This window comes from Panthera pardus, unplaced genomic scaffold, assembly GCF_024362965.1.
Source record: "Panthera pardus isolate Hobbes unplaced genomic scaffold, ASM2436296v1 HiC_scaffold_3, whole genome shotgun sequence".
NCBI lineage: Eukaryota > Metazoa > Chordata > Mammalia > Carnivora > Felidae > Panthera > Panthera pardus.
In genome coordinates, this window is record NW_026526876.1 from 32,868,255 (window position 1) to 32,886,997 (window position 18,743).

The 18,743-nt window shown below is 40.5% G+C and overlaps 1 protein-coding gene across 8 annotated transcripts in view; it reads right to left on the reverse strand.

The window, feature by feature from the left end:
* The window catches only part of ATP6V0A1 (ATPase H+ transporting V0 subunit a1), a 55,511-nt gene extending 52,893 nt beyond the window's left edge, over positions 1–2,618 (reverse strand). For 7 of the 8 annotated variants that reach the window (XM_019435406.2, XM_019435405.2, XM_019435401.2 and 4 more), the window contains exons 1-2: positions 2,492–2,618; positions 302–465 (exon numbers count right to left, since the gene is read on the reverse strand). In XM_019435406.2, the coding sequence (XP_019290951.1) occupies positions 302–418 (117 nt within the window). In that variant the 5' untranslated portion in view covers positions 419–465; positions 2,492–2,618. Of the gene's footprint in view, positions 1–301; positions 466–2,167; positions 2,186–2,491 lie in introns of those variants that run through there. The other variant, XM_019435399.2, reaches the window with a different exon arrangement.
* Positions 2,619–18,743: the final 16,125 nt, after the last annotated feature.

Below are 18,743 nucleotides of genomic sequence, written 5' to 3' on the forward strand. Positions count from 1 at the left end.
ATTTTTGAGACAGAGAGAGACAGAGCATGAACAGGGGAGGGGCAGAGAGAGAGGGAGACACAGAATCTGAAACAGGCTCCAGGCTCTGAGCTGTCAGCACAGAGCCCGATGCGGGGCTCGAACTCACGAACCGTGAGATCATGACCTGAGCCGAAGTCGGACGCCTAACCGACCAAGCCACCCAGGCGCCCCTATAATGTTATTTTTGCAAATAAAACCCAACATTCATCATAAGGTAATTAGCCATGACAAGAAAAAACAGAGTTTAAGGCGTTCAACAAGCAGCCCCACAACTACTTACATCACGAAATTGAACCTTTCCCAGTTCTCCTAATTCACTGACGCAACAATAAGCAGCTTCTGATTGTAGAAAAAGCTGGGCCAGCGTCATCTCCTCACTCCGGAAAAGCTCCCCCATGGTGGCAGAAAGTGCCAGTCAATGGAGTGTATGGATTTCTCTCCAACCTAAAGCAAAAAGAGAAAACCGCATGACCTCAGATATTACCAAGAGGGCTAAGAGCAAACAACACCACAGTAAAGCTCTTTTGTTTTGCATTCCATATCTTCTACCCCTTGCAGACAGATTTTTAACATCCTGCTTAGAAAGATGGAAAGGAGAAATTGCAAAAGACTGTTACTAAATCCTCTCCTGCAGATGAAAAGTCACTTCCTTTGCAGTCAACACCAGGATCAAATGACAATACTTTGGGGCATCTCAATACATAAGAATGTATCCAGGTTAAAAACAGGAACTGGGATTCCCAAACAGCTCTTTAAATACCCTGGACAGGGTATTATGACTCAGTGGCGTTCACACTACACAACCTGTTTTTGGTTTGTGTCAGGAAACAAACAGAAGAGACCTAGATTACCCTCTCATAAAGGATGTCTCCCTTGAAATTAGTTTTCTACCCTCTACTGCCCATTTCTAACTCTCAGAGTCCCAGCACTACCCTAGAGCTAAGGCTACCTTAAAGGGTTTAACCTTCCAACTTCTCAGAAAACACCATTTTCTCCCTAAGGAATCTAAACACATCAGCATTATCTAAAAAAGAGAGAGAGAGAGAGAGAGAGAGAGAGAGAGAGAGACAGAAAGGGGCGCCTGGCTGGTTCAGTGGGTACAGCACGTGACTCTTGATCTCACGGTCATGAGTTTCAAGCCCCAGGTTGGGTGTGGAGCCTACTTAAAAAAAAAAAAAAAAAGCCAGCTTGCATATTAAGCTGGATTTCAAGTCCAGCATGACAGGAGTACATTGATAATGACAAAGCAGTTTTTATCAAGCCACAGGGTATAAACTGGCCACCTCCTTAGCTTTCCGTTTCTTATCCCCATCCTTCAAGATTAATTACATTCTTCCATCTGTTAAAGCTTCTCATACATAAGCCAATAAAGATTTCTTTTAGGGCTGTCTTATCCTCGCCCGGTATGAAAGACAATGGCGCTATCAGTGGTCCTGAAACTGCAATTATTTGTTCGCAATCAGCTATTGTAAGGCACAGACTGCACCGTATCTAAACTCAGCACACCATACAGTATTTTTAGTATCACGAAGGCATCCATAATGATAGGTGAAACTGGCATCAAAAGAAGAGCTACTCTGCAAGGCTGGAAGACATTTTGAGAAATTTGAATGACAAAACCTTTGTGCATTTGATGTTCAGGGCACAAAATAACACACTCATATATAAGCAAGGATTTCTCAAGAGATTACGTAGCTTGACTTTAAAATCGTCTATACCTGAGTCACTCAAAACAGCTGTTATCAGCCCTCCCACATCTTCCCCCAAACAAGGAGAGATTCCACAGCCTCTAAAGCCGGTAAAATTATGCCTGATCAGCATAGTTCAGGGGCTGCCAATAATGACAGCCTCCAGAGTTGCCTCCCTGCTTCTGTTCTTTAATGATTACAAGTCTCCCGAGAACATCTCTCCCCCACTGGAGCCAAACAGAAAACCAGGCCAAAGCGATTCAGGGGTGGGACGATGTCACAAAACAAAATATGAAGAAACAGTAATTCTGCACAAGATGAATACAAATAAAGCGCCCGGCGCCCGCCTCATTATTGTCATCCAGTCCTCGTCTCCTACGAGGTACTCAAATTCACCTGCTTCATTTCCTGTCTACCCAGTGAGAAAGCAGGAATTCTCTGAGCCCAGGCACACCTACCTCCAGAAGTGACGATTAAAAGGGGGGAACCCTCAAATGGGGAGCCCCTTTAAGAAGCCCCCCAAATTCTTCTGCCTACCCAATAACCTTCAGTTCCTCCGCCCCCACCTTAAATGGGGGGGAAGGATCAGGGCCTCCAAAGAGGAGCGAACCTCCAATTCCTCTGCCCACAAGAGGGGCGCCCAAAGAGGGGTGAACCCCATTTCCTCTCAAAGACCTAAGATCCCTGCTAATTCCTTTGACAAGCGAGGAGGCTGTTAGAACGATTTCTTGTGCCCTTCCGGGGCCGCTCCCTGCCGCGCTGTACCTACATCCCCGGCTCACCTTCAGCCGCGGGCCGGGCCGCAGCCAAAGCAGCCGCCCCAGACCAAGCCCGCAGCCTCCGCGGCTCGGGACAGCTGCGCTCGACGTGCGTGCGTCCGCAAAGCCCTGCCCCCGCGTAGCGGCTGGCTCCGCCCCCACGATGACCTCATTGCAGTCAGCCAATGGGGTGGAGCCTCGGCCGGCTGCCGCAGTGCAGAGTCGCGGGGGCGCGGGCAAGACCCGGAGTGCTGACGCCATATTGTGCGCGCGGCCGTGGCACCCGGTCCCGCGGGGCGGAGGTTCCAGTGGGGCCTGCTGGTGCGGGTGCTGGAGGCCCTGAGTCCCCGCGCCCTTCAGAATTCCTTCTCCCTAATACTTACCCTTGAGGCGAAGCTGCCTGCTTTTTTTTCTTTTCATATCCGAAGAATTCACAGCTTTTTTTCGACAGAAGAAACATAAAGGAAGGGGAGAAATCATTATGAAATGACCAGAAACCTGGAGAGGAGCTTAAAAGCGCTTACAGTCCAGGCTCCTCTACATACACACGCACCCTTTACCCTTAATTTATAGAAGAGAACATTTAAGCCCCGGAGTGAGCAACACCTTGCTCAAGGTGCCAGATCCGTTGCAGAGCCTTGAACAGGGGCTCTTTCACCTAAGTGTGGAAAAGCCCTTTTTAGGAAAGTGCTTGGTTCAGTCCCTCCAGCAAGCGTCCAGGCTCTGTTTTCCTCCAGTTAGTGGGAAAATCCCCATAAGACCATGTGTTGTGACAGTAAATTTTTATCTTGTTCGGCAAGATTCCTGCGGGCCCATTTGACCACTGAAGGGTTTTCTACTCCTCAAAAACCTTAGAAGAATAACTTAAAGTTTGGTTTTTTTAAACGCAAAAGTGGTGCTACCTACTCTTTATAAAAAACGCCTTTCTCAGTACTGATATCGACTCCCTAAGGAGGAGTAGGGATCCCAAATCATTTGTAGAAACCAGAGCTCCATCAGGAAAAACTTGGAAAACCGGTTATTCAGTCTCTGTGGGTGGTGGAACCCTACTGAGATTGAAGTGTAGTGAAGAAGATACTTCGGGTAAAAACCTAATGCTGATAATTTTGTCCACTTGGCACAGACATCATCAATCCTGCTTTACCAGCCTAAAACTAATAATGAAGGGCAAAAACGGACGTTTTATTTGAATTTCCTATCTCATATTGTGAGTGAAGATATAACTCGACTCCATTACGATTTAGTTGAGAAGTAGCACCTTGGACAGGTGATCTTCAACATGGTTCTCAATGTGATCTTCCTGTGATCTTCAACGTCCCCTAGCTGTCTCAACTTTCCCGGCAAGGCAGATAGAGACTCACACTTGAAAGCCTGCCAAGTTTTAGAATACTATTACACAATGACTATCATTTCCTTTTTATGAGACTCAAAAAAAGCACCCCCCCCCCCTTTTTTTTTAAACCTCAGAGTCAGGTGCTTGCTAACCACAAATTTTTCATACTCCACCTTTAAGACAGGCTTTCATCTGGACTCACCTCAATCCCCTTGAACTCTCTTTTTTCTCATGGTTTCCTTGAAAGTATATCCTCTCAAGTCCCTTTTCTGGCTTCTGTCATCTCCTGCCATCAATCTTTCTCCAGTGTTCTATTCCCTCCATGCTCTCTACCTTGGCAGTCCTGCTTCTTGTCAGGTGTAAATGTCTATGTGTAGAACTCATACCTATTTTTCCATCCACCTCCCTTCTCCTAGGCTCAGAGATGGAATTTCAAGCCGCCTGAATAATGCCATTCAGGCAACAGATGCTTGCCGAAGGCCGAACCCGTGGCGAACGTGGTGCCAGCTGCTGGGGAAAGGAAAAATGGAACAGACACACTTCCTGTCCTAGAGGAGTTCACAGCTCAGTGAGAAAGAAAGTTCCAGTAATTATAGGAGAGAGATGAGTGCAACGATTCATACTTATTATGTGACAAGCATACTTTTTTTTGAAACAAAATTTTAATGTTTATTTATTTTTGAGAGAGAACAAGTGGGGGAGGGGTGGAGAGAAAGGGACAGAGGATTCAAAGTGGGCTCTGAGCTGACAGCAGCGAGCCTGATGTGGGGCTCAAACTCACAAATCATGAGCCGAAGTTGGACGCTTAACCTACTGAGCCACCCAGGTGCCCCTGCCATTTCATACTTATAGCATTAGGACTCTCTAAGCCCCAGTTTCCTCCTCTGTAAAATGGGGTTAATAATAATACTTACATCACATGGTTATTGTGAGGAATAAAAGGAAGTTAGTACACACTTAGCCCTCAGTCTGCATTCAAAAACTGTTAATTATCATCGCCATTACCTTACTGTCGTTGAGATACAAAATACCGTATAATGGACCTGAGAATCTCAGAAAAGATTACATTGAGGAGGTGACATGACAGCAGAGTTTCGAAGGATCAGAGCTCTCACTGAATAAAAAACTGGCCCTTTCCCTGAGATCATTAATCCTACTGATGGCATTATTGTTTTCCTGGCTACCCAGGTTCCAAGCTTAAGGCTTCTCTAATTCCATTCTTTCTTTTTCTCTCCACATTGAGTCAGTTGCTATGTCATGCTAATTGTGTGTCCTGCATTTGTTTCTTGCCTCTACCCACTTACCCTTTTTATTTTCATTGCTGATATCCTAGTAGAGTAGGTCCATTAGCCTCTTTCAGATAACTAAAGCAGGAGCCAATGGGAAGCAGCATGGAGTAGTGTCGCAGAGCACAGGCTTTTGTACCAGCCTGACCTAGGCTTGTATCTCAGTTCCTCCATTCATTCCATCTAGTATCAAATTTAAGAGAAATAAACCTCAGCTCTAACGATTACAAGGTGTGTGAACTTGAGCAATTTGGTTCTTGAGCTTTATTTTCCTCGTTGAAATTCTCATGGACTTGTCTGTGTCTCTTTTAGAAAACACAGTACTTTCTACTTGGCTTTTTTTTTTTCTATCACCAAACTATAAATTCCTTTTCTCCCCTAGCATCGGGCCTACTCATTCAATAGTAAGTACTATTTCTTGAATGAATGAATGAATGAATGAATGACCCTGAAAGAAATGGGGGCCTCCTAATAGAAATCTACTATCAACAAAAAAACACAGGTATCAGACAAAAAAGAATATGATCACCCCCTGCCTCTTTTCTTTATCCCCTTTATTTTATGGATTTCATTACCGGTGGGGAGGAGAGCTTGTAACAGATTCTTCTATTTTTATAACAGAGATATGAGGGACAGCTGAGAAAGGTTCAGAGCAGAAGCTAGAAATCAGAAAAGGTGTTAGGAGTCAGTGCCAACTTTGCAGGATCAAGTTCAGCACAATAGTGCTAATGTTTGTATTCCATTTACAGTTCTCAAAGTTATTCTACATCAAAGCATACCTATGAGGTATAACACTCTTTAAGTTCCATGATGAAGAATACTTTTAAAAATAGCTTTCAGTCATCAAAAATCCATCATTTCTTCAGCAAACATCTACTAAGTGCTTGCTATATACTGGGCATAATGCTGGAAGCTGGAAATGCAAAAATGAGCAAGGAGCCCACAGTCCATCAGAGGAGTCAGACAAACAACTAACTGTAATGTAACATATGTCATATAGCAGAGATTAGAACAAAAGGTTATGGAAACCCAGAGAAGAGAGCTACCATTTGGCCCTATTGGCCGGCCCTAGAGAAGGCTTTAAGAAGACATGACATTCAAGATGGGCATCGAAGGATAGTAGAATTTTGTTCAGAAGAGGAAACAAAGGCTAATGAAATAGAAGAAAAATAGTACTAATATTAGACCAAAATCAGATTTTATTTTCATCATAGTAGGCAAATAACACCAACTTAGCCCAAAAATGAAAGAAATACTTTGATCCAGAATAATCAAGCATTTATGTTGATTTTATCTCTGATTACCTGTATGCTTCTGGAGGAAAGAAAGAAGATGAAAGAATCTTCTGGGTTGTGCTCGTCTTTCTGTTGAACAAGTACAGCATATGTCCAACAAGATCAAATATAAAATGCTGTTGATCACACATCCATGGAAAATGTGAGCAATTCTAAATGAAGCTTAGCAAGTAATGCAGTTCTGGGTGTCTTAAACTGAGCTGCCTAGCATTTTTGAAAATGTTTCAATAAAATCTACAAAAATTAGTTCTTCACTACCAAGACAAAACAGACAACAGAGGCAGTGATCTTGCAGAGTCTCAAAAATCTACAAGAATTGTAACTATAGTGGAAGGATTAAAATAAATGCTTTTCTTTTTTTCCCTTTATTTTTTAGTTTGAATGAATGCACCACAATTGTCCAAAGTCCTAGTAGTGAAAGGTCAGCTCATGTTTGTTCATCCAACTTAAATTCCTATATGGGGCTTACAGGAGAGTATTAAAGTTAAGCCAAGTGTTTTGAAATACATATTTACTCAGTGTCTCTCCTTTCCATATGCTTACTGTATTAGTTTCCTGGGGCTGCTGTACAAATTAGCACAAACTGAGTGGTATAAATAACAGAAATTTATTCTCTCACAGTCCTGGAGACTGGAAGGCTGAAACCATGATATTTCTGAAGGCTCTAGAGAAGAATCCTTCATTCTCTCTTCCTAGTTTGTAGTCATTGCCTGCCATCCTCAGCAGTCCTTGACTTGTAGGTGCATCCCTACTGTCGTTCCTCTATCTTCACACGGCATTCTGCTCTGTGTGTCAGTATCTAGATTCAAATCCCCCCCCCCTTTTTTTTGAGAAAGAGAGCGCGAGTGGGAGAGAGGGGCAGAGGGAGAGAGTGAATCCCAAGCAGGCTCCATGCTCAGCAAGGACCCAGACACTGGGCTGGATTCCATGACCCTGGGATCATGACCTGAGCTGAAATCAAGAGTCTGATGCTCAATTGACCAAGCCACCCAGGCACCTCTAAATTTCTCTCTTCTTATGATACCAGCTATTGGATCAGGGTCCACCTTAATCCTCTACGACCTCATTGTAACTTGATTATATCTGCAAACATGCTCTTTCCAAATAAGGTCACATTCACAGATTCTGAGTGAACATGAGTTTTGGGGGATTACAATTCAACCTAGTACACTTTGCTTACCAATCTTGGGAAGAAAATTTTCGTCTGTGTAATTTTCCAACTCTTCACCTGCAAGTAGTTGGCAGCAAACAGGAAAATTGTGATTTAAAATTTTACTTTCTGGGAATGCAAGCTGGTGCAGCCACTCTGGAAAACAGTATGGAGGTTCCTCAAAAAACTAAAAATACGAGCCAGCAATTGCACTACTAGGTATTTATCCAAGGGATACAGGTGTGCTGTTTCGAAGGGACACATACACCCCCATTTTTATAGCAGCACTATCAACAACAGCCAAAGTATGGAAAGAGCCCGAATGTCCATCGATGGATGAATGGATAAAGAAGGTGTGGTGTATATATATATATATATATATATATATATATATATATATATATGTATGTATACATATATATATATATACATACAATGGAGTATTACTCGGCAATCGAAAAGAATGAAATCTTGCCATTTGCAACTACATAGATGGAACTGGAGGCTACTATGCTAAGTGAAATTAGTCAGTCAGAGAAAGACAAATACTATAGGACTTCACTCATATGAGGACTTTAGGAGACAAAACAGATGAACATAAGGGAAGGGAAACAAAAATAATATAAAAACAGGGAAAGGGACAAAGCATAAGAGACTTATAAATATGGAGAACAAACAGAGGGTTACTGGAGGGGTTGTGGGAGGGGGAATGGGCTAAATGGGTAAGGGGCATTAAGGAATCTACTCCTGAAATCATTGTTGCACTCTATGCTAACTAATTTGGATGTAAATTAAAAAAAATAATAAATTAAAAAATTAAAAATTAAAAAAAATGTTTACTTTCATGGGGCGCTTGGGTGGCTCAGTTGGTTAAGCATCCGACTGCAGTTCAGGTCATGATCTCGTGGTTCATGAGTTCGAGACCCTCACTGGGCTCCTTGCTGGTAGCGCAGATCCTGCTTAGGATTCTAGCTCTCTCCTCTCTCTGCTCCTCCTCTGCTTGCACTTTCTCTCTCTCAAAATAAATAAATAAAAACTTTAAAAATAAAAAAAAAGGAATTTGAGTTGTTTAAAAACATAAAATAAAATTTTACTCTCGCTTCTCTGCATCCTCTGAGATGTTACTCAGTTTAATGATGGTTTTGTGTCTAGTAAAATGATTTTTTGTTTTTCCCTTTTGTGTAAAAATGAACTCTAGTTCTTTTTTTTTTAAATTTTTTAGCATTTATTCATTTTTGAGAGAGAGAGAGAGACACACAGAGTGCAAGCGGGGGAGGGGCAGAGAGAGAGGGAGACAGAATCCCAAGCAGGCTCCAGGCTCTGAGCTGTCAGCACAGAACCAGATGCAAGACTTGAACTCATGAACTGTGAGATCATGACCTGAGCCGAAGCTGGACGATTAACTGACTGAGCCACCCAGGCACCCCAAAATGAACTCTAGTTCTTAAACTATTCTACCATGGAACTCATTTTAAACCAATTTCATGTATGTATGTATGTATGTATGTATGTATGTATGTATGTAATTAAAGTAAGCTCTGTTCCCAACATGGGGCTCATGACCCCAAGATCAAGAGTTGCATGCTTCATCGACCAAGTCAGCCAGGCGCCCCAGGAACTGATTTTAGTGTTGAATGAGAGAATTCCCCTGCCACAACCTTTAGATGACTTATAATCTACCTTCGACCATCATTCTTGAAATACTGATTAGCAGTGTGTTTCCATAGAAGTGGTCCCTTTTGCCGTTTCACCCTTTGTTCCCCAAAATAACACGCTGCTTTTGCTTTCAAAGCCTCTCAATGTTTAAGATAAAAGTCTTTTGGTAAAAAGTAAAAATCTCTTCATAATAGATTTTGAGGCTTCCTTTGAAGCTCAAAGAAATGTCAGCTTCCTTTAGCTTTGCTAGTGATTACATCCACAAGGAGATATGAATGAGCCTGAGGCATGTGACATTTTATGTAACCCTCAAGACTCTTGTGACCAACACATGGGGCAAGGAACCTTTTAACTTTGAAAGTTAAGAATGTCATGGAAAAAAGCTCTTGATGAAATGAAATTTACAGAGAAAGACAAACACCATATAATTTCACTATATGTGGAATCTAAAAAACAAACAAATAAACAATTGAAAAGCAGAAACAGAACCATAAATACAGAGAACTGATGGCTTCCAGAGAAGACGGGGGTGGGGAGAATGCACGACAATGAGTGAAGGGGAGTAAGAGACAGAAGATTCCAGTTATAGAATAAATAAGTCATGAGAATAAAAGGTACAGCATAGGGAATATAGTCAATGATATTATAATAGCATTTTATCGTGACAGATGGTAGCTACACTTTGGTGAGAAGAGCATAACATATAGAGTTGTTGAATCACTATGTTGTACACCTGAAACTAATGCAACATTGTGTGTCAACTATTCTTCATTTAAAAAAATTTGGGGCGGGGGGGATGGTGCATGGATGTTTCAGTTGGTTTAGCGTCTGACTTGGCCTCAGGTCATGATCTCGCAGTTCATGGGTTCGAGCTATATTTATAAAATATATTTATTTTATATTTATAAAAGCTATATTTATATAGCTTTTTTATATAGCTTTATATATATTTTTTTATATTTATAAAAGCTATATTTATAAAATAAATAACATTTAAAATAAAAATTAAATTTAAATTTAAAATTAAAATAAATTTAAATTTATTTTAAAATTTTTAATGTTTTATTTTATTTATTTTTTTTAATTTTTTTTTTTAACGTTTATTTATTTTTCAGACAGAGAGAGACACAGCATGAATGGGGGAGGGGCAGAGAGAGAGGGAAACACAGAATCGGAAGCAGGCTCCAGGCTCTGAGCCATCAGCCCAGAGCCCGACGCGGGGCTCGAACCCGCGGACCGCGAGATCGTGACCTGAGCCGAAGTCGGACGCTTAACCGACTGAGCCACCCAGGCGCCCCATGTTTTATTTTATTTTTAAGGAGAGAGAGAGAGAGAGAGAGAGAGAGAGAGAGAGAGAGAGAGAGAGACAGAGCGCAGGCGGGGGAGGGGCAGAGAAACAGGGAGAAACAGAATCTGAAGCAGGCTCCAGGCTCTGAGCTGTCAGCACAGAGCCTGATGTGAGGATCGAACTCACGAACCGTGAGATATGACCTGAGCCAAAGTCGGATGCTTAACCAACTGAGCCACCCAGGCACCCACCCCCACCCCCCCCACCCCCCCTTGAGCCCCTATTTTTGTTACAAGTTTCTTTTTGCTTGGAGGTTTCGAGATTATGAATACAGGTGAACAATTATTTCTATTAAAAAATAAAATATACTTGGGGGGTGTTTGGCTGGCTCAATTGGTGGAGCATGCAACTCTTGATCTTGGGGTTGTGAGTTCAAGCCTACACATTGGGTGTAGAAATTACTGAAATATAAATTTTTTTAAAAATACACGTGTGCACACAAATACACACACACACACACACACACACACACACACACACACTTTGGAACCTTAAAATTTTCTGGCAATATGTATATCTATTGACAACAAGAGACTTGAGTAAAAACCTGTGAGGTAAGTGGATTTTATTTCATTATTATCTGTTTTAGTCTCTCCAACCAATGTGAGGGTCAAACTCATGATGTGGAAATTAAGAATTGTGTGTTCTACCAACTGAGCCAGCCAAGCACCCCAAGGTGAGTGAATTTTAGAAGCTTTCTAGTCTTTAAATGTTTGGTAGATTTCTTCACTAAAACCACTTGGACCTGGAGATTTCCTTTTTTAATTAAATTATATTATATTTTAAATTATAAATTAAATTTCTTTAATAGTTCTAGAGCTATCCAAACTATTTGCTATTGGGTAAGTTGTGGTAATTGGTGCTTTTCAAGACATTGAAATGTGGAATGTTTATTTAGTCTCAAAATATCACCCTACAACATAACTTGCGTATGACAGAGGAAAAGAGTAACTTCACACAGGAAAAGTCCGATAGACACCACCTCACCACTGATCAAGGTTAACATCTCTAGCAATGGTCAGATCAAAACCATGTATCACCTGATTGAAGATGATGAGAAGACAGCATTCCCATGGTGCTATTCCTGCCCAAGATAAATATCCTAAATCCATCATGAGGAGACATCAGACAAGCCCGAATCAAGCAACATTCTACATAATAACTGTGGGGTAATCTTCAGAAAGGTCAAAAGGTCAAAGTTATGAAAGTCAAGGGAAAAATGAGGAACTGTGCCCCTAATTGAAGGAGACTGAGGAGATGTGACAACAACATTCCAAGTGTGATCTCAGATTGGATCATTGAGCTATAAAGAACATTATTGGGACAAATGATGAAATCTGATAGGCTGCTGAGAATCAGATGGTGAAATGTATCAAAGTTAATTGCCTGATTTTGATGGTTGTACTCTGGTTATGTATCAGAATGCAGAAAATGCATACTAAGGTATTTGGGTGATTAAGACATCAAGTTGTCAACTTATTCTCAAATGGGTCAAAAAAAATTTTTTTTGTACTTAAAAAAAACCTTTCTGTAAATTTTAAATAATTTAAAAATGTTGTAAATGAAACTTTTTTCCGGATAGCCTCTTGTCATTTTGATCACTCTTTTACTCTAGAACTCCTAAACATTGATGGATATATCTCATATACATTTGCATTGGATATCATCTACTTATTTGGGAATCTTTCTACTTCTTGAATGTTTATTTCCTCAATGAGATTATTGGGTTTTTTAAAAATTTTTTTTAATGTTTATTTACTTTTGAGAGTGAGAGACAGAATGTGAGCAGGGGAGGGGCAGAGAGACACAGAAACAGAATTGGAAGCAGATTCCAGGTTCTGAGCTGTCAGCACAGAGCCCGATGCGAACTGTGAGAACTCACGAACTGTGAGATTGTGACTCAAGCCAAAGTTGGACGCTTAACCGAGTGAGCCACCCAGGTGCCACTCAATGAGATTATTAAGCCGCCAAAGGACATATATTATGCTTCTATTTCCTTTGCATACCCTTATAGTATCACATAGCTGCTCTTAATAACCACTTGAAAATGCTAAATGTTTTGGAACACGAATTATCTGAATGGTTGAATTGCTTCTTTCAATATAAGCCCATTGAAAAACTTTAAATCATCTCTCTTAAGTCATATGATGGATCCAGGAACCAAATCTGTGCTGACTGCTCTTTCACACCAATCAGTGGCCTGTGGGATTCATGGAAATATGTGTCTTGGAAAAATGAGTCACTCCACCAACGCACAGCTGGACTCTCACACCCAGAGCACAATGAAAATGTGGAAATCTGAGTGAAACACAAGGAATCTATGTCGGAACAAGAGTTCACATTCTTCCTGCTCTGTTACATTGTGAAATGGAAACATGGTTTCCTGGGAAAAGGGCCAGATTTCACAAATTAAATGGCTTTGCTTAAATGTGCACAGCTGCTAAACACTTACCGTACTTATTGAGTGTCTTGTTTTGAAGATCTGCTCTTGATTCCAACTGGAAAGTTGAAAGGAAGCAGTCGGGGAGGTCTTCTTGTGTGCCACAGAATGGGTTTAACAGAAAGTTGTCTTGAATATCATCAGTTCTTGACTGGTTCAAGTGCATGATAGGGAAAAGTGTTATGCACATTTTTTGCCACCAATGATATGTCAACTTTGCATATACACATGCAACTCTGACATGTCCCTTTACATATATGAACACATTTCATCCTCAAAACAGCCTTCGTATTTTTTATTATGGGAAAGTTCAAATGTAGGCAAAAGTAGAGAGAATAATATAATGAGTCTCTATGCACCTATCACCTTGCTTGAACAATGATTAACACATGGCCAACCTGCTTGTATCTGTATGCTTATCCACTCCCCTCAGACTTATTTTGAATCATATCCTAGATGTAATATCATTTCATCTCATCTGTAAATAATTCAGTATGTATCTCTTAATTCTAAAGATTATTTTTATTTTTATTTATTTATTTTAAAGTAATCTCTACATCCAACATGGGGCTCAAACCCACAACCCTCAAATCAAAAGTCTCATACTCCACTGACTGAGCCAACCAGGCACTCCCAAGGATTATTTTTTTAATTAATTTTTTTTAACGTTTATTTATTTTTGAGACAGAGAGAGACAGAGCATGAACGGGGGAGGGGCAGAGAGAGAGGCAGACTCAGAATCAGAAGCAGGCTCCAGGCTCTGAGCCATCAGCCCAGAGCCCGATGCGGGGGTTGAACCCATGGACCGTGAGATCGTGACCTGAGCTGAAGTCGGACGCTCAACAGACTGAGCCACCCAGGCACCCCCCAAGGATTATTTTTAAAGTATAACCATAATGCAAGTATCACACTTTAAAATTTATTAATAATTCCTTGATGTCAGCAAATATCAATATTCAAATTCCCCCAACTGTCTCATAAACCTTTTTGTTTTGTTTTGCCTACAATTTGTTTGATTGAATCGGGATCTACATAAGATCCAATACATTGTAATTGGTTGACTGGCTTTTCCTTTTTTTTTTTTTTTCCCCCTTTTTAAGTAAACTCTTTACCCAACGTGGGGCTTAGGTGTTGTTAGACTGATACAACAATTATAGAGTTCCCCATTCATTTCCATGTCAGAGTTTTAGCAGGCATTAATGATCATTATCTAGATCGTTATTTTACTAGAGGTTACAAAATGGTGACATTTCATCGCTCCACCTTCATTTATGAGCTGAAATTATTCTATAAATAAGTTCTTTTTTTTTTTTAAATGTAAGCTCTACACCCAATATGAGGCTTGAACTCATGACCCCAAGAGCAAGAGTTGCATGCTCTATTGACTGAGCCACTACTAAGAATTTTCCCTCACCAAATATTTGGTAACTCTGAGGTACAATTCAAACAGAAAAGGCAGGATAAATGCTTATTTCTCTTTATTTCAAGTTTTTAGTAGAATAATTAGTTGGTTCTCTAGTATTTTCCAAGGTGATTCCCAAGGAGTTTTTTGTTTGTTTAGCATCATTATGATCTCATGAATTTAAACATATTTGATGTGTATTACCTGAAACCAAACAACTGGAAAAGTAAATTAACAATGCTTTTCTTTTTTTTTAACTTTTTAAAATGTTTTTTTAATTTATTTTTGAGACAGAGAGAGACAGAGCATGAGCAGGGGAGGGGCAGAGAGAGAGGGAGACACAGAATCCAAAGCAGGCTCCAGGCTCCGAGCTGTCAGCACAGAGCCCAACGTGGGGCTTGAACTCACGGACTGTGAGATCATGACCTGAGCTGAAGTCGGATGCTCAACCGACTGAGCCACCCAGGTGCCCCAACAATGTTTTTCTATGCATACTTTGCTACTTATATAAAGAAAGAGATCAATTACAAATATATAAACCAACATAAAGAATTTCTTCTTATTTTGAGAGAGAGAGAGTACGGGGGAGGGGCAGAGAGAGGGAGAGAGAGAATCCCAAGTAGGCTCTGCAATGTCAGTATGGAGCTTGATCTGGAGCTTGAACTCATGAACTGTGAGATCCTGATCTGAGCTGAAATCAAGACTCGGACTCATGGGAATGCAAGCTGGTGCAGCCACTCTGGAAAACAGTATGGAGGTTCCTCAAAAAATTAAAAATAGAACTACCCTATGACCCGGCAATTGCACTACTAGGTATTTATCCAAGGGATAAGGGTGTGCTGTTTCGAAGGGACACATGCACCCCCATTTTTATAGCAGCACTATCAACAACAGCCAAAGTATGGAAAGAGCCCGAATGTCCATCGATGGATGAATGGATAAAGAAGATGTGGTATACATATACAATGGAGTATTACTCGGCAATCAAAAAGAATGAAATCTTGCCATTTGCAACTACATGGATGGAACTGGAGGGTATTATGCTAAGTGAAATTCGTCAGAGAAAGACAAATACCATATGACTTCACTCATATGAGGACTTTAAGAGACAAAACAGATGAACATAAGGGAAGGGAAATAAAAATAATATAAAAACAGGAGGGGGAGACAGCATTAGAGACTCATAAATATGGAGAACAAACAGAGGGTTATGGGAGGGGGTGTGGGAGGGGTGATGGGCTAAATGGGTAAGGGGCATTAAGGAATCTACTCCTGAAGTCATTGTTGTACTATATGCTAACTAATTTGGATGTAAATAAAAAAAAGAAAATTAAAAAAAAAAAAAAAGAAAATATCAGCTTCCCTCAAAGCTATGTCAGGATGTCTACTAAAGATTTCATGGGACAATATCCAGATGCTAACTCATAGGTATCATGAAAATAAAAAATGATTTCATTTCCACTAGAGATGGGGCTTAAACAGTTCAATTATCTTAGAAAACTATTCCATCAAAACATTCGAAGATGAAAATAAGACCTGGTGTTAAAATCTATGATTACCATTAAAGGGTAATTAAAATATTACCAGGGATTCAGCAAGTATTTCAGGATAAGGATGCTTAAATCTTCTCGATCAATCTATTTTTAGATGTGCTTCCAGGTCTATATTCCTTTTTATATATTCAATAAATAATTTTTAAGAAAAAAAAAAAAAGACTCAGACTCGTAACCAACTGAGCCAGCCAGGCACCCCCTGAATTGTACACTTTAAATAGGTGAATTATGCAATGTGAATTGTACCTCAATAAAGCTGGTTTGTTTTTTTTGTTTTGTTTTGTTTTTACTTTTTTTTTGGAGCAGTTTAAAAACTGTGTTTTTTTAAAGAAAAAAATGAAAGGAAGAAAAAATAGCAAATGGGACAAGACACAAGTTAATGAACAAAATCTCACAAGGGTCAGGAGGGAGAGTTGCAAGGACAAACTGGTCAGTGGTGCTAAATGCTGCAGGGTTCAAATAAAATTAGAAAAGGAGAGGTAATAGGTAGAATATGGAGTTCATTAGTGACTTTTAAGTGCTCTTGTAGTAGAGAGGAAGCCATACTTTTGGATAAATAGCAAAAGTTTAAGAACTGAATTGGGGGTGAGGGATCTGTAGCAGCAGTTCTAGAAAACAATGAAATTTGAACAGTAGAAAACAGATGGACCCACACTTGAGGAGACAGGAAGGTAAAACCAATTAAGACTGCAGTTTTTGTTTGTTTGTGTGTTTTTGTTTTTTATTTTTAGGATAAGAGACCAGTGCATGATGAAGGCAGAGAAGGAGGAGAGGTTTTAGGGCATTTCCACTAATTTATTTTCTTGATGTTTATTAGGCCGCATCACTGCTTCCCTGAGACTAAAAACTCTCCCCCCACAGCAAATTTGCCGTGTCCTTTCAATGGTTTCTCGCACTAAACTATGCATAAATTAGCACTTAAAAATAATTTTGACTGTTTTCTGGCTCAGGAAAGCTACCCTATACATTAATGTTTGAAGGAGAAGAAAGGAAGGAATTTTTGAGGCAGAGAAACATACAAATACTATAGGCATTTTTTGTTTATGTCAGAGGGACAAGAATAGTGCCTATAAATCCTGGGAGAAAAACATCGCTGCTGTCTGTGGCAGCTGCGAGCCAGCTCCTGAAGACACATTCATCCCAACCACTTATTATTAACAAAACATACTGTCTACCCAGGATCGCTCCCAGGAGGGATCCAAAACTGAATGGAACATACTGCACACTGTGCCCCTCACACCTTACTGGATCTCCGTAAGTATATACTCATAAGACCTATGGCAGCACCACAGTAAGAGATGAACAATGCCTGGTTATCTCTCGCCCCAGCCCCACACTTTCACAATAAGCGTAGTTGCTGCAGGGTGAGGTGGGGAGGGTGTACCCTTTCTCCTTTCCACCTACAGACTCTCCCCTCTGTGAACCTCTCCCCCCTCTCCCAGAAAGTGGTGGCAATACTCCTTGAACTGCTGGAGCATTTTCCACTTTGTATAAGAAATTATTTATGCATATATCGCCCTTGTTACACTTTGAGCTTCTCAACAGGAAGGACTGGGCTTTATTAAATCTCCTTAAAGTCCCCAGTCTGGTAGCTGGCTCATGTGAAGTGAGCTTTCTGAACAAATGAATGGATGGAGGAATATGACAGAGCTCTGTGAGATTACAGTGGCTGACGTGGTTGTTATCCCCGTGTTCTTTTTCTGGGCCAAAGGGTTGTTTGTTTCCATCTCCCCATCCCTTTTACAGACTGCCTCAGCAGCTGAAAGTACACAATGGAACAGCATGCCTTTCAGCAAGTAGAGACAGCAGTGGAAAATGCAAAGCATCAACCCTGAATGCAAGCGATGGCATACTGAACACAATTGCAAATGAAGAGAAAGTGATTATTTTCACTGAAATGGAGTGAAGCCCTCTGGTAAGGCTCTTCTTGGGCTCCATTTGTTGGGATCAGGATTGATAAAGCCAATGCAAGAAGGCTCAGCACGCCCCCTGTTGGATTTAGCTGACATCTAGTAGGAAGAAGAGCAGAGAAACTTGTTGATGCACACGTTTCTTGGAGGTAGGAATGCAGGGGTAGGGCCCTTTCTGCAAAATTCTCTGTTAAGGCATCAGATGAGTCAGAGATGTATTCACTGGACTATCCCGGGACATAATTTGACTCATCCACAAACACTGACATTCCTTTTTGAAGAACAGAAATATTTTCCTAATGTGAAAGCCAGAATGGCATGGACTTAATTCCTTTTAGCAAGCATACAACCACAAAATCAACCACTAAAACTCCTCTTCAGTGTCTCCCTCATCTGCTGTAAGGTTTAAGTCGTAATGTCTGAATCTTCTTTGATACAGAATTGGCTAAATTAGTACATCCATACATTGGAAAACAAGTCAGTTCTACACGCTACATGGAACAATCTTCCAGGTATGTTATTAACTGAAAAAAGCAAAGTGCTGAGCATACATATGTAGCAGTATATTTAAATATGTATTTCTATAGAAGGTTCCACAAGAAAATAGTAACAGTTTGTATCTTGGGAGAGAAATTAGTTGTGCAGACAAGAGTAGAAAGAAAAGTTCTTTTCACTCCATTTCTTTGTGTCCTATTCAAAATATGTATCTTGTATGTCACCTGTGAAAATAATCTAACCATTTAAAAAAAAATAAGAAACTGGGCCACTAGGCTGGCTCAGTCGGAAGAGCATGTAACTCGGGGTTGTGAGTTCAAGTCCCACATTGGGGGGTAGAGATTACTTAAAAAAAATAAGAACCTTATGAAGGGCTATAAGGTTTTCTACTGTCACTCTTCTTTTTTC